Below are 15,049 nucleotides of genomic sequence, written 5' to 3'. Positions count from 1 at the left end.
CTCTAGTGCTTGCCTAAGTCTGATCTCACTCCTGTTGCCTGCACAACACATTTAGAATAGATTATAGCTTTTGAAAGGTCTATGAAGAGCTGCAAAAAGAAATGACAGCAGATGGGAAGATAATAAACTTACCTGGTAAGAGGCTTGCAGATGAAGCCTAAGACTCAACAGGCTTAAAACTTAAGGACAGTAAAAAAAAAAGCTCTCTAATGTGAGGAGATGGACAATGTCAGGGCCTGAGGTAAATGATGACACTGCTTTAACACTTAGACATTTAGCATTTCCCAGCTTTTACTAATGAACAACAGGATCTGAACAGCATTCAGGCACTTCCAGGAGATCTGTTGCTGTCCCTCTCATTCATAATCTGCTGGTGAGCTTTGTTCACTATCCTTGGCTAAACCATTAATTAAGGGAAAACCTTCATGCAGTCCCATACACCTCTGCAAGGATAATTTGATAGTTATGGTTTGCTGTGTGGATTGTTAACAGTGGGGGACAGTCCCTTGTTAAAACAGAAATGAAGCACATCCCTTCAGTAGGGATGACAAGTGCAATAGGAAAGTATAAGGACTATGCACCCCCTTGCATCTCCTTTTGAGTCCTCAGACTACCTGAACAGCCACTCCCTGGACATGGGTTTATCCTTACTACAAAGAAGAATGCATCTCCTCAGAAGAAAAAAACAAAAAAAATTGGGTAATGGTAGTAGATTCACACACCCTCCAAAAATCTGAAAACCAATGCAACAAGCAATTACTGAAGGAAGACTGGTGATATTTTGCAAGACAGAAAGCAGTGATGCCAGGAGAAAAACTACCTGTAAAATGAAATGTGAATCAAAACTGCCTCAGGGACACTCAAGTCACACACACCATAGCATCACAACTCTGAGAAGAAGACAGTGCTTCTAGAGCATGGAAGTATGCAACCTCAACAAGGCCCCTAAATTTATGGACATATCTAAACTGGACCATTCAAGACAAAAACCCACTTTTAAATGCATATGTTCCAAAGAGGGGCACATAGAAGACGTGATTATTCTTTGTACCTGCAATTCCTGCTAGAGTAATAAAGGTCATTAGAAGGCCTCAGTCTGCTTACCCAAAGAAGAATTAAACTTTCCTCTCTGCAAAAGGAAAGGAGACAGTAACACATAGATCTGAACACCAGAATCCCAGTATTTCCACCCACTAGATGCTCTTTTTCTGCTATACTCCAATTACTCCAAAACATATCTAGGAAGACTAAGATGTAAATGGGTCAATAAGGACTAGTAAAGAGAGGTACATTAGGAAAACTTGCTGTTTTAGCATCACACTCTCTACAGAGAAACAAGTTAAAAACAGGTCTAGAGCATATTTAGTTAGCAAGTCCCTGTGTCTTGGTGTAAGACCAAATAATTCATCCACACCTTTAGAAAACCTCCATTCTTATCTTCAGCTATGAATACAGTGATAGAGTCACATAAATACACAGAATGTATAAAGAAAAGAAAAGACTAACTGAAAAGACTGCTCCCCCCAGCAACCATAACAATAAGTAAGATAAATCCGTTTGTCTAAGGGATCTATGTTTCTCTTTTTGGCGGTATCTTTTAACTTAAAAACAGCTGCATTTGAGTCAAAGAATAAAGCTCAAGATAGTCACAAAAAATAAAGGATGTATTTTTCTCCAAAGATCAAAACAGTAACTAACATAAGACATTCATATTAGAGTATTAAGTTCAGTGTCCAGAAAAAAAAAACTCATCTGCCATATAAAAAAAAAAGATACTGCAATTGCTTTACTGCTCAAGAATCTCTTTGCTCAAAACTGCTTAATTCTTCTCTCACCATGTTTTGTCAGTAACTCGATTTTAACTACATTGTACAAACAATTTTTCTTCTCCACCCTCATCTTATCTAAAGCTCTTCTTTTGTTCTGGAGAGTTTTGTTGCATGCTCCTCTATAAATTTGCTCAAATGCTCTAAATCTCTGTCCCCGCCTTCAAATTTAATAGGGTTGTTCTTCTTGTCCTTTGGAGCAAAGTATATGGTGGGGAATCCCTCCACTTTGTAGTGGTCATTCGTCACGTCGTTGGCAGTAGCATCCATCTTGGCTATAACCAGATTTTTCTCATTCTTGTATTTTTTACCTAGCTCATTATACACTGGTTCTAGTTTCTTGCAGTGTCCACACCATGGAGCATAGAACTCTATGAGAACATCATTCTTTGGATCCATCACTATGGTATCAAAAGTTTTACCCACTACCACTTTCACAGGCCCTTTGTTATTTTTTGGCACTGGCTGGGACTTCACAATTGGCTTCAGTTTTCCTAGAAGGAAGAAAAACACATAACACCATTAGAAAGTAGAAAGAGCAGCCCTTACAATTTCTCCTAAGAAAGGGCAGAAGCACATCCTCTTGCCAGGGAAAAATCACTGCACCAGCAAATGAACTTGCCTCACCATGAAACACAGGCTAGTTAACTGGTCATCTTTTGGCCCAATAACCTCGTGAAATATGGGCAAACAGCTTGTTTTGCAATTCCCTAGAACCCTTCTCCTCTTTTTATGGTTGTCCACCCACAAAGTACTAACCCGTGATTTATTATAGTAGTCCCAAATATGAATGACCAGCTCACAGTTTAAAGCTACAGGAACACTTTAGGCTTTTAAAACAGACTCTGTTTACTGGAGCCATTACCTCAGTAAAAAGCTCTTGAAAGGGCAAACAAAATAGCTTAGAGAACCCTATTTTAGAAACTGTACCTTTTTTGAATGCCAGCACAAACTCCCTGAGTACATCAGAGTCAAATTCTTCTGGCTCCATGGCATACTTCTTGCCACCTTCATCCAGAATGGCAGCGTTGACATCCTCTCCACTCTCAAGCAGGCCCAAATCTTTTATTTCAGAAGAATAATCTTCCTCATCAGAAACAGCAAACACATATTCAGGGAAGTCTTTAGCCACTTCCAGGACTTTGCTTCTCCAGTACTGGGTAGCTGAAAAACCAAATAAGGACAAAATTGGTAATTTCTAGTTATTTAGTGCCTGCTTCCTCTCAAAGTGGAGGAAGGGTAACTGTAGCAAACCTACCAACACGGTAGTCGAAACTGAAGTCCACAGAATAGTAAACGACCACTAGAGGACGCTTGGAGTATCTCTTGGCATCGTTGGAAAGCTTGCGATGACCAACCAGAGGCAAAGCATGTTTTAGCACGTGCTCTTTAATCTCAGATCCATCTGTAGAGTCCTGTAAAGACATCGTGAAAAACGTTCAAGCAAACAGATTTAAGCAGCATTTCTGCTACACACTACTAAAAATCCAATATTGGTACACACATGAATGTGAAAGAGGGAAGGATGCGTTATTAAAAACAAGGCTATCACCATAATCTTCAGACCTTTGAGTACTGAATATTGTAAGGACAAATTATTCTTTGAAAACATAACATCTGGACTCATTTCAGGAAGTCCTCTTATACAAAGCAATACAGTTTCAGTGGACAAACAGATTTACTCAAATATCTAGTATTCCAGGGAAGATGCCAACTGATCATAATTACAGAGAAAGAGAACCTTCAATCCCACACACGAACTTTTTAGCTCTGGACCATGTACTCACTTTAAGATTCAGAACGTGCATCTTGGGCTCATATTTTGATTGAAATTTTTCTGGCTGCATGACAACCAGTTTTCCAGGAGACACTTTCAAAAGTTTTGCAATCTCGTTGCTGAAGGTGTGATGGAATTTATAATCTTCTCTCAAACCATTGGCTGAAAAATTAAGGTTAGGGTGAAGGAAAATGAATATTTAGAAATGAACTGACAGCCTGTAACTGAGATCTTGAGACTGGAACTGCAAGGAAGCTCTCTTCCTGTTCTCCAAGTGACACAGAACAACCCAGTTTTAGACAACAGCTCTCACCCAGGGGTGAGAAGCATGTGAACATACAATTTCAGTGGCACTATTTGAAGGCTGTTCAACAAGCCATCTACTCAATGAGTTATTCTATATACTCAGACACCTTGAACAGCTTCCAAAACCTATACAGCAAAATAGTTATTCGTCTATCAATCTCCTACCTCTTTCCCCCAAATAGGTCAGCTAGCCAAACTATTTGCTTCGGGGCAGCCTGCAAAACAGCTCTGTATCTTGCCATGCTGAGGCAAACAAATTAGGTCCTAATTCAACTATGACAGCAGTCCCAGAATCAGACATAGACAAGTTGTCAGGAATGGTCTAGCTAAACTGACCCAGACGTGGGTGGTGATTCTTTCTCCAGGCCTCTCACCCCAGATGAGTTTGGTGAAGATTGAGTCTGGACTGCCAGATATGAAACAAGAGTAACAGACAACAAACATATCTAGGCTTTAAGACCAGAAATTGTGATTTGTTTCACAGCAAGAAATTTTCCCTCCTCACTAATCCACTTGCTTTTAGGGATACAATTACCAAGCAGATTCTGTGACTGGCTGACACTTTTAGCTACAGCCTCAAAATCTAGTGTGAGCTTATTTTTTTGAGTACAAGTAGATCACCCTTCCTCCTACTTCCCCTCTCCAACCTTCCCTTCTGAACTAGGAGCTGAAATAAATGATCTCTCCATGCCCAAAGTCCTAGGGAGAATCCCAACAAAACATATATTTCATTAATATTTTAAAACATTCTTTACCTGCTTCCTGATAGAGCTGATAGGTTTTGTCATTCTCTCCACTAAAGACACCAATGATGATGACATCATCCCCATCCCTCAGAAATTCCTGTACCTGCTTGGTAGCCTGAATCTGTTTGGATGGAGGACCAGCCTGCTCAATCATGTAGTCGACAATACCTGTGAGACAAACCCACCCCCAAAAAGTTGCTTAGAACATTTATTGAACTGAAAGATCAGGGCATTCCATCTACTACATTGTTTAATATCCTATTTCCCATGGAGACCTTTCCTCCTGGGCAGCCCTCCCACAATAACCTAAAGATCAAATCAGCAAGACCTCAGTCCAAGTTTTTAAAGCTACAGTTCTGAATATACCCATTCGGGTTGGTATCAGAAGAAGTGACCAAGCACACAATCCATGGATATTAGTTGATCTTATGAGCTATGCTCCTTTGTGAAATTTCAGACCATTCATGGTCTCCTGAACCTGTTATGAGCCAAATGCTACTTAAATAGTCTTAAGTCCCCTCTCTTATTAAAACTTAATATTGAGTATTTTGCCAGTCCTCAAGACTCATTCCAGTACAATTAAAACCTGCCCATTTACTCATACTGCCACCACTTCACCATATGTATTTAACTTACTTGATATTGAAAGGAGCTGATACTGCCACCAAAAGACATTATGAAGACTAGACACAAATATAAATAGCCTATGTAGTGCGAGAGCAGAATTTTTCAGTTTTCCCAACTACTGCTGCTATGATACTAACAAGTCTGCAAGTCCTACAGATACATCAAAATATTTGTGGTCAAGCCCTCAGAAAACAAGAAGCTTAAGTTGCAGTACCATATTTTTCCCGTGGACCACTGTAGTCATAAGGCTTGCCCTTGCGGAAGATTTTGAGAGTTGGGTAGCCAGTTACATCAAACTTCTTTGCAAGCTCAGTTTCAGCTGTGGCATCAACTTTAGCCAGGGGGATAGGAGGTGTGCGCTTGCTGAGCTCCTGGGCAGCCTTCTCATATTCTGGAGCAAGCCTCTTGCAGTGTCCACACCTAGGGAGGGAGAGCAGAGGGAACTTTTTACAAGTCATGAAGCCTGCCAGGTATCTTCTACCTCCAAAGTGGAAGAGTTCAGCCTTCCAGAATGCAGAAATGGGATCACTGAATCTACAGAGAACACTTCAGCTAGGAACACGTCTCTTCAACCTGAAGCTGGTCTCTGTGCCTGGCCTCACATTACGATAGGTAGCCTCATTCTTAGAGGCCATTTTTAAACTAAGGACCAATAATCTTTGGTTTTCAGTATCTCAGTGTGTTCCCAAATTAGTAAATGTTGTGAACCTCCTGGGAAGATTTGGACACCATCCCTCGCTGAGACACAGACCCACAGATAGTCTGCTAGCAATTTGCAACATGATCCTGGGTGCAGATTAGAACTGAAGTACAGGACTTTTGCACGAGTCAAAGGTGTGTAAAGAGGCATAACAAGGGAAGACAGGTTTGCCAAGTGTATTCAGGCCATCTGTGATAGACAAATACAGGTAACTGCCTTTTTGCTTACCATGGAGCATAGAACTCCACCAGGATAATGTCAGCATCATTCACAACTTCATCAAAATTATCCTGGGTCAATACCAGAGTAGCTTCAGGTGGAGGGGTCCAGTTTGGGTCAGAAACCTCCTTGACTTTGGCCACAATAGCTGAAATACAGTTCAATAACTCAATTAGCAAGCAAGCATTTTATCATACCAGTAGCATGTCAAATGCAAGAATTTGAAATCAGTGCAAGCATGGTGTTGGAACAATGCTTGCACACCAAGCTTACATGAGAACACTTTCTTTATCAAGTTCCTTTATGCCTTATTTCCTTGTTGGCATTGCCAAGAAGGTCTTCTCTTCACCCCATAGAGCAGAGCACAGATTTGTACTTTACAGCACTGAATTCCACCTCAAAACAGACAGAAAAGGTAATTTTTCCACCTATGACTGGAGCTGGGCATATTAATTAAGCAAAATACGAGTGGGTTTCTATACAGTCGATATACAGATCAAATGTTTATTGGCTGATCCTTCAGCAAACATGAGACTTCCTCCTCTTCTAGTCAAGTCATATTTCTAGAAACCTTCTGTCAGTAACACCACTACCCACTACCTCTAGCATGCAGCCTGTTGAGAAAACCGGGAAAATTTCAGCATTCACAATATTACTCAGTTTAAGATAACCAACTTGGTCAGAGTCCTTCAAAACAGTCACATATTAAGAAACAAGATCATATGCTACTTTGCTTTCTTCAGTGAACTGCAAATGACTAGTGCTTACCATCTTCTGTCCGAGACCCATCATAGTCAACAGCTTGGCCTTTTTTCAGGATTTTGATGGTTGGGTAGCCACTGACATCAAAACGACTCGAGAGTGAAGTGGCTGCAGTAGCATCTATTTTGGCTACAGGAATAGGAGGGTCATTTTCCTTCAGAGTTTTGGCTATCTTTTCATACTCAGGAGCAAACTGTTTGCAGTGCCCGCACCTATCAGAGGAAGACACAAGTAGGACATAAATACATGACAGACATGCGTAAGTGCTCTGCTGCTCTGCATTTCCAGGATGCCTTCTGACAGATGCCATCATCAGCACAGAAATGTTTGTCTTGCTACATGTTCAGATCATAAAAAAAAATAAAATTACTGTAAAAAAATTCAACAACCACTTTCACAACAAAGTTGTAAACCATGTATTATGCTCCTCCTTTCTTCCTTCCCCCACAAATATGGTCTCAATTCAACTTCTCTGGGAAAAACAGAGGCTCCTGCTGCAAAACCAAAGGCATGACAGAGGACACTGGCATGAGAAATGTTAAATATAGCCTGACAAGCTAAAGATTAAACCAGAAAAATGTAGGAAAACAGAAAGAAGAGTGTGGCAGATAGCCTGTGCTCCTTAGCCTCTCTGCTGGTAGGGGGAGTAGAAAAATAGGAGAGTAATTTAGTCTGTGATATCACATCCTAAACTCCATGTTTAGTTTTCATGTAGGCAAACTACAGCTGCAGTATTAGTGCCTACATCCACACAAGGATGGGATTCTCTGTGACAAGAAAGGCACAAGCCAAAATGCAACTCCACCTCAAGCAAGATTATATTCCCCCTCTATTCAAAGGCTGGAGAAGGACCAATGAGTAAGTAATTTTTGTATCACTGAGCCACAAAGAAAAAGAGGTTCTGGCTGCAACACTAATTCAGAACTCTACTGAAAATATCTTCTACTCTTGTTTTCCCCCAATAACTACCCCTAATGTTTTTGAACGTAAGAATGAAAGAGAAGACACATCCTGCCCTAAATCCTTTGTCTTGGTTATATGCATGTAATCCACTGTAGCTCCCTGGAGCAGACCAGTGGTGGTGTATAACCTGGGATGTCAGCAGACCTGCCATCATTAGGTAGATGCATAAGGCACTGCTCAAATTGATAATACAAATAAGATATGTCTCTAATCACACTACACCCTTCTGGCAAGGACAGAAATGTGAATTTGGAAAGGAAAACCTTCCGTGATTCCTCTGCTAGGGAAGCCTTCATTACTCCATCTAGATGAAGAAGTACACACATTCTCAGTGGTTCAGCAGTGGCACAGGATGATAGCAGGCTGCAAGACCACACTGCATGACTTTTCTGGGCCTCACTGGGACCATTTCTGTTCCCTGACAGGCATAAAACAGGGATAGAATCGGGCTTGTGCTTCCCTTGGCATGGGACCCCTCAATACGACCCACATCAGTGAAACAGGAGCAGGCTGTTGGTTATTGCATGGTACATGGCAAAATAAAAGGTTCCTCCACACCACCAGAACCATCTCCTTCCCTGGACACAGCAGAGTCCACGGCATCTCTTGCAGACAAGTTATTCTTATGTCATCTTTAAAATGGCAACCCAAGCTCACTTTTTAGGAGCTTGTCCTGGCAAAGAAGCTCTCTGACACTGCACCCAAGGAGGTGCCACTGTGAACCCACCATGGTGCATAGAACTCCAGCAGCACAGTATCTTTGTCCGCAGTGAAGGTGTCAAAATTTGCATCATTCAAGACTAATACACCATTTTCTTCTTTAACTACAGAATCTTCATAATCTTCTTCATCGTCATCATCATCACCATCATCATCAGCTTCTTTTCTAAGAGCTTCTGGAAACATAAGAATATGACACAGATCAGATTGTGTCAAATTTAACATTGAAGTGAGAGTACCAGATTAAAGATGAATTAGATGTCTTATGCAATTAAGAAAAGTACCCAAACACAACCCCTCCATCATGCAACAAAACTGCTGTCCTTTAAGTGTAGCCAACTTGAGGTTCAAAAATTAGTGTCTTACAGCAAAAAAGCAGGTGTCATCTGCTCCCAATGCTTCCCTTGTACCCCTACTCAGGAGGCCTATCAGCACAATAGCTATATGCTGCCTGTCTGAAGGACTAATAGACAGACTCACTTGCTATAAACCCAAATGTTACAATTTCTCTACTATTTTCTTGACTGCTCCATCCACCTCTGCCAGTCTTTCTATAAGTTACAGCAATATTTCAGGTCTGCTCTTCATTGAGGAGTCTTTCACTCACAGGAACATCAATCATTCTGCTCTGGATCAGCACCAGGCTGCAGTTAGTGTAAAATCAAATATGACTGCAAGAGTCCCATGAAAACCCACTCCTATGCACCTGGAAGATGACAAGTACTTTCCAAAAAAAAAAAAAAAAAAAAAAAAAAGTGAAAGCCTCTTATTCCAAAGAGTTTTTGGGGAGGCCTTTGATTTTGGTCTTTGATCAAGACCAAAACCATTGGTCCAGACCAGGCCTTTAAAGGAGAAAGCAGATTTGTTAAATCACCACAGCAAAATTAGCACATGAAAGCTGAAGCCAGGACATTTCTACTGGTTCATTCTTTGTTGGCTTGGAATTCGAGACTTTTTTCCAATATCTGACCTTTCACATGTTCCTTTAACCTCCTTTTTTTTTTAACTGCTATCTTTCAAGGAAACCAGACCTTCCTGAAGGACTTCAAAAGAATTTCAGTTACAAAACAAGCAATGAAAATATCTCATCTCAAATGAAAACTGTAAAACAATGAAGCTTAAGTCACTTTCGACCAGTGGGAGTCCCAGGAGTAGGATGGAGAAAAAAATTTAAAGAAAGGAAAGAAGGATTAAAGTTTCTTGTTCAAAATTATTTTCAGTTTAACTTCAACTGGGTTTTGACTAAACTGAGAGGAGTTACTGCAGCAGTATTCTGAAAATACTCTGATTTCATCAGGAATTCGAAAGTAAGATGATAAAGACATGTTATCCAGGTAAGAAAAAGCAAACAAAACAAAGCCCACTTTTCTCAGACCAACAGCAGACATTAGGAACAACCTCACCATGGATAAAATTATGCCATTAAACTGCAACAGCTATTTTTATATTAGAAGAAAGTATACAAAAACAAGCCTATATGCTCTCAGGAAACAGTAATGGGCTCTTGGAGAAAATATGTTGATTTTAATTAGAGGTCAACTTTATGTACCACGAAAATATTAAAGTTTCTGTTGAGGAGAGAGATCATAGAGTATAATTTATCACACAATAGCAGTCAGCTGGATTAGGTTTCTTTAACAAGTACTAGTTTCACCTGATCTTTGAGGCAGCTAAAAGCACTGTTTGCAAGCAGACAATGCCTCCTGTGTTGCAGCAGTTGCTCACCCTTGAGTGAATCTACACCTCACATCCCTGCAGGACTGTGAAACAGCTGGATTTCATGGGACCACAGCAAGCAAAACTTGTGCCTTACATGGTTGCCCAGCAGTTCTGAGGGCTACGTTTCACTGCAGGCTGTTCCTGGCTGGCCTGTGCCTGAATTCTCGGCCATTGCATTCCTGCCAAATTGCTTCACATACGATTTTTCCTGACACAAAGGAATGCGAGCAAAACCAGCCAGCCAGATCTCCTACACTTCAAACTATCAACCAGGTTGTGACCCTTGGCTCACTCTGCTCACTACCCACCCCCAAGAGAGACAAAGACCACAGCAGATACAGTGGCACCTGTTTTTTAGAAAACAAAGAACCTGCAAAAGCACCCAGCTCCGTTGGAAAATGTAACCATTAGATCCACCATCCCTCACTGAAATAATTTTGTGTCTTTCCCTGCAAGTGGCTCTACAGCCTACGAAGTAAACCTTTCCTGACAGCGACACATTGTCATGGGCATTGCACACAGCCGCTTGCTCCTCCCTGGAGGGGGAGGCAGGACAACGCACTTGAACAGCGGGACTCCACCTCTTCCCAAGCGGCTTAAAGAGGGGCGTGCATCAGAAAAAACAGTAAGCCACGCTTAGGTATCGGCCCTTAAGAGTGCAAATTTACTTTCTGTAGCTTCCAGCTTCACCAACATCTAGGGCTATCATAGCTACCTTTGCCATCCCTTTACTGTTGCGACTGAAAGACCTGTTTTAGGGACCCAAGCGTGGGAGAAGCAAGCAGGACTTTTTTTTTCCCCCATTAAGAGCAAGAAACTTTCCTCTGAATTAGAGAGCTACAATTTAAACGTAACAGAATGAGTCTAACTGTGACACCTGAAGTGGCAGAAGAAGCTAATAACAAAACAAAAGCTGTGACAGCTGTGGCTAAAACCTGTCCTAGGGTAAAATACGGATAATCATCTTTTACAAAAAAAAAAAAAAAAAAAAAAAAAAAAAAAAAAGCCAAACAAAAGTTCCCACAAATTTCAACACATTACTATACTACACAAGTCAAAAAACGTGATTAAAAAGGTGCTTTTTTAAAGACTTTAAGTACACGATGCTGACTGGCAGGCCTTTGTGCAGGTGACAAAATGATGACAGCTACTCTGAAATTAATTCTTAAAGTAATTCTGCTGAATGCTCAGCATTTATCAGAAATATGACCTAGTAGCATCTTCTTAAACAAAGCTGATCCTGTACAAAAAAGCTGCATCCAGACATCAAGGGCTTTGGGATTCTGCCTGAAAGGTTCCTTTTGAAGAGCACAATGTTCCCTGACTGGATGAGCTCCGTTTTCAGAAACCCAGAACTCAGGACTCATCATGTGTTGCTAGGGCATTCAAAAGATTTTTCAATAATATCAGCTCCCCTCAATCTTTTCTGTGGTGGATCCTCTACATGATCCCTCCTTTCCCATCATCAGGGTGCTAAGGGTGTAGTGGTCAGGATCCAAGCTAACCTCACTTCCAGCGTATTTACCTCCCTACCCTGCTCAAAACTCACTCACTTCCCAAACCATGCCGGATTTGCTCAGAACTTTTAATCTCCCCTATAATCAATGTGCATAAGATTGCTTCCTTGTTGCAAAGCAAATATATTCCACTTCACCCAAATCTGCATTCCAAGGGCAAAAATGGAAATCCCTAACTATGTGCATACACTTTTAAGGCAAAGGCTTTGTAAAGCCTAGTTCATGATCTATATACAAATTCAAGATACACAACAGAACCTAGAAAACTATTCAAGTTGGGCAGTGGATTGGTGTGCAGCTCCACATACAGCAGGAGATACTTCTAGCACTGTGTACGTTTGATCCTGAGAACTCCAATAATGAGAACAGCAAGCATGGGACATTCTGTTGAGAACCTGATAACACTAACATCACAGGTGTTACTTCACCTTTTGAAAGTGGCAGGAGAAATCAATACTAGGCTTTGTTACATGTTACAAAGAAACCAGAACCATGATCTAGCTAAAAGCAGTGAAAGAGGCACAATGATTGTACTCCAGTTTACAACAGAAAAAAAAGAAAAGAACTCCACAGGAAGATTCAGTAGCTCCATCTCCTTACTGCAGATGCCATATCATTTAAAACTAATCTCTTTACCCTTATCCTACAGACCATACAGTTAGTTACACAAATAGGGAAACCAATTTAAATGCACTTCTTCAAGTTTTAGTGCCCGTTAGGAAAGCAAGAAGTTGCAAGACATGAGTTCAAAAGGTCATCCATAATCCAGTTGCTCTAAAAGCCGTCTAATACTTAAAATACAGCAGTGTTCATGAAGGAAATATGAAAGATATATAATTTACCAAAATCCACATGAAAGAAACTTAAAACCAAAAAAAAGAAACACCTTCAAATGTCTCCCACATAAGGGCTCAATAAGCCTGAGCAGCTTTGTTTTGGCTAATTTTGGAAAGGAGGAGACACACGTCAGTGAAATTTAAAGAAGGTGGGAAGAAATACCGAGAGGATGGTAACAATGGGCCTTCCTTCTGGGAGAAAAAAAAAAAAAAAAAAATCTGTTTGAAACACGAATAATGCACAGAGTCCCTGAACAAAGGAGTAAGGAAAAGAGTGCTCGATCACAGAATCATAGAATGCTAAGGGTGGAAGAGACTTTACAAATCTCATAGTCCCAGCTCCCAGCCATGAGAAGGGACACCTCCCACTAGACCACTGCTTGAGGGTCTTGAAAACTGCTGGGATTAAGGTATCCACAACCTCTCTGGGCACCTGTCCCAGTGTCTCACCACCCTCAGAGTAAACCTCATATCAACTTAAATTCCTCCTCTTTCAATCTGCACCTATTATTCCCTATCTTATCACAACAGCTCCTGACGAAGAGCCCCTCTCTAAATACTGAAATCGCATTCTGTCCGATACGAGTCGGAATAAAGAAATCGCAATTTCCCTGGAGATTTAAAAGCCAGGGATTGCCAACATGGCTAATTGTTAGCTAGCTGCTAACTCCGCGCTTGAGACAGGCGAGGCAGAGCCGCCCCACAGCGCAGGACAGACAAGCTCCACTGGGACCGGCGGCTCGCACAGACCCCAGCACCCTGCACAGAGGCCTGCGAGGAGCACCCGGCCCCAGCGGCCCCCGGCCAGCCCGGGCTCCCCGCAGCGCCCAGCGCCGGGGCCGCGCCGCGCCTCCTGCGGGGGAGACCCAGCATGCGCTGCCGGCCCGGCCCCGGCCCGCGCTCACCTCCGTCGCCATCCTCCTCCTGTGCCGCCGCACCCCGCGCCAGGAGGGCGATCTGAGCCAACCCCAGCAGCAGCACCAACACCCACAGCCCGCGCATCCTCATCCCGCCGCCAGCCCGGCACGGCCCGTCCGCTCCCTACGCTGCTCTCCCGCCGCCCGCCCCGCCCCTCGCGGCACGCCGCACCCGCTGATTGGCTGCCGCCCCAACACGTGCTTGACGCGGCCGCCAATCAACAATCGTCACGAGGGCCGCCGGCGCGGGGTGCGCGGGTTTTGCTGGACCCGTGGCGCCCCCGGGGACCCCCGGTGGCAGCGGCCGAGCACCGCGGCGGGACACGGGTGCCATCGACCGGAGCGGCGGCGGAAAAGCTGCGGCGTCACCGTACGCAGAACCGCCCGGCCGCTCTGAGGTGCCGCCCCGCCATTGGCCGCTACGGCGCCGCCAACCGCAGGCCGCCACGCGTGGAGCGCTCGGCCGCTCGAGGGGCGGGAGGCGGGAGAGGCGGGGCGGTCCCGCCCCCAGCGCGTGCAGCCAATCGCCCTTCGGGATTGGCGGACCGGCATTGGGGGCGGGGCCAGCGCCCCGCGTCAGCCTGTGAGGGCGCGCCGCGTGCGGCAGGGCGCGGAGGTGAGGGAGGCTGAGGGTAGCGCTCGGGCTTCTTCAATTCCTACACTGTGAGGGTGGAATTCAGGAGAATTGCTGCGGACGGAAAGGGTGGGATGGAGGCGTCGCCCTTGAGTGCTCCCGCGGGGGCCAGGGAGGGTGTGGTGCAGCGAGCCCACAGATAGCGCCGTGATTGCCCAGGAAGGTGTCACGGTACAGTTTCTGTCCGTGTTTGTCTGGATGCTTTATCTGGTGAATATCTAAGGTGCGACAAGACGGCGCTCAACCCTGGGCTTTTGGTGCTAGAATTGTCAGTCCGCCCCCATGCTTGGGCAAATTACAGCTGCCCATATGCTCATGGGACAATTATTTCAGTTTTTACAAAGCTGTAAAATTGGCAGGTTGTAAACATAAAGTACCAACATCTTGTCAGACAGTGAAAAGAAAGTGCAAATAGTACAAATGTAAGGAAGGTGGGCTTGTTATTACTTATTTGAGCTGCAGGAGGAAAGCCTGGAAGGCAGAACCCTTGTGATCCCTATTCTGCCAAGGACAGCCTGACTGAAAGATTTGCTGAACTGGCAATTCATTGTGTGGGCAGTTACAGCACTGGTAGCCTGAATGGATCTTAGGCACATCCCACTAGACAAACACGGCCTTGGCAAAAGACCATGGGTTGGGTCGGTCTTCAAACCAGCTGGGCTGTGCCTGTCTTCCTAGATTAGGGTTGTACAGGATGTCACAGTGAATATACAGCTGCAAGTGGCACACCAAGGAGATGTGTGATTCATCACAGGTCAGCTGGGATGCCAGCTCCATGCA

General features: G+C 43.5%; 2 protein-coding genes across 4 annotated transcripts; both read right to left on the bottom strand.

Annotated features, from left to right (window-relative positions):
- Nucleotides 1-1,643: 1,643 nt before the first annotated feature.
- PDIA4 (protein disulfide isomerase family A member 4) lies at nucleotides 1,644-13,792 on the bottom strand. 2 transcript variants are annotated; one of them, XM_079302404.1, is made up of 10 exons: nucleotides 13,624-13,792; nucleotides 8,654-8,822; nucleotides 6,970-7,175; nucleotides 6,211-6,349; nucleotides 5,497-5,702; nucleotides 4,665-4,823; nucleotides 3,614-3,765; nucleotides 3,085-3,241; nucleotides 2,757-2,990; nucleotides 1,644-2,320 (listed from the first exon to the last, which is right to left on the bottom strand). In XM_079302404.1, exons 1-10 carry the CDS (start codon nucleotides 13,724-13,726, stop codon nucleotides 1,905-1,907), a joined length of 1,941 nt encoding a protein of 646 aa, XP_079158530.1. In that variant the 5' UTR covers nucleotides 13,727-13,792; the 3' UTR covers nucleotides 1,644-1,904. The 2 variants fall into 2 exon arrangements, with proteins under 2 accessions (XP_079158530.1, XP_079158531.1); XM_079302405.1 differs by having other exon boundaries at nucleotides 8,654-8,819.
- LOC306800363 (uncharacterized protein) lies at nucleotides 12,288-14,297 on the bottom strand. 2 transcript variants are annotated; one of them, XM_079302408.1, is made up of 2 exons: nucleotides 13,808-14,297; nucleotides 12,288-12,910 (listed from the first exon to the last, which is right to left on the bottom strand). In XM_079302408.1, exon 1 carries the CDS (start codon nucleotides 14,185-14,187, stop codon nucleotides 13,864-13,866), a length of 324 nt encoding a protein of 107 aa, XP_079158534.1. In that variant the 5' UTR covers nucleotides 14,188-14,297; the 3' UTR covers nucleotides 12,288-12,910; nucleotides 13,808-13,863. The 2 variants fall into 2 exon arrangements, with proteins under 2 accessions (XP_079158534.1, XP_079158535.1); XM_079302409.1 differs by having other exon boundaries at nucleotides 12,288-12,907.
- Nucleotides 14,298-15,049: the final 752 nt, after the last annotated feature.

This window comes from Erithacus rubecula (assembly GCF_903797595.1).
Source record: "Erithacus rubecula genome assembly, chromosome: 3".
NCBI classification, from domain to species: Eukaryota; Metazoa; Chordata; class Aves; order Passeriformes; family Muscicapidae; genus Erithacus; species Erithacus rubecula.
This window is presented reverse-complemented; position numbering and strand designations above follow the sequence as displayed.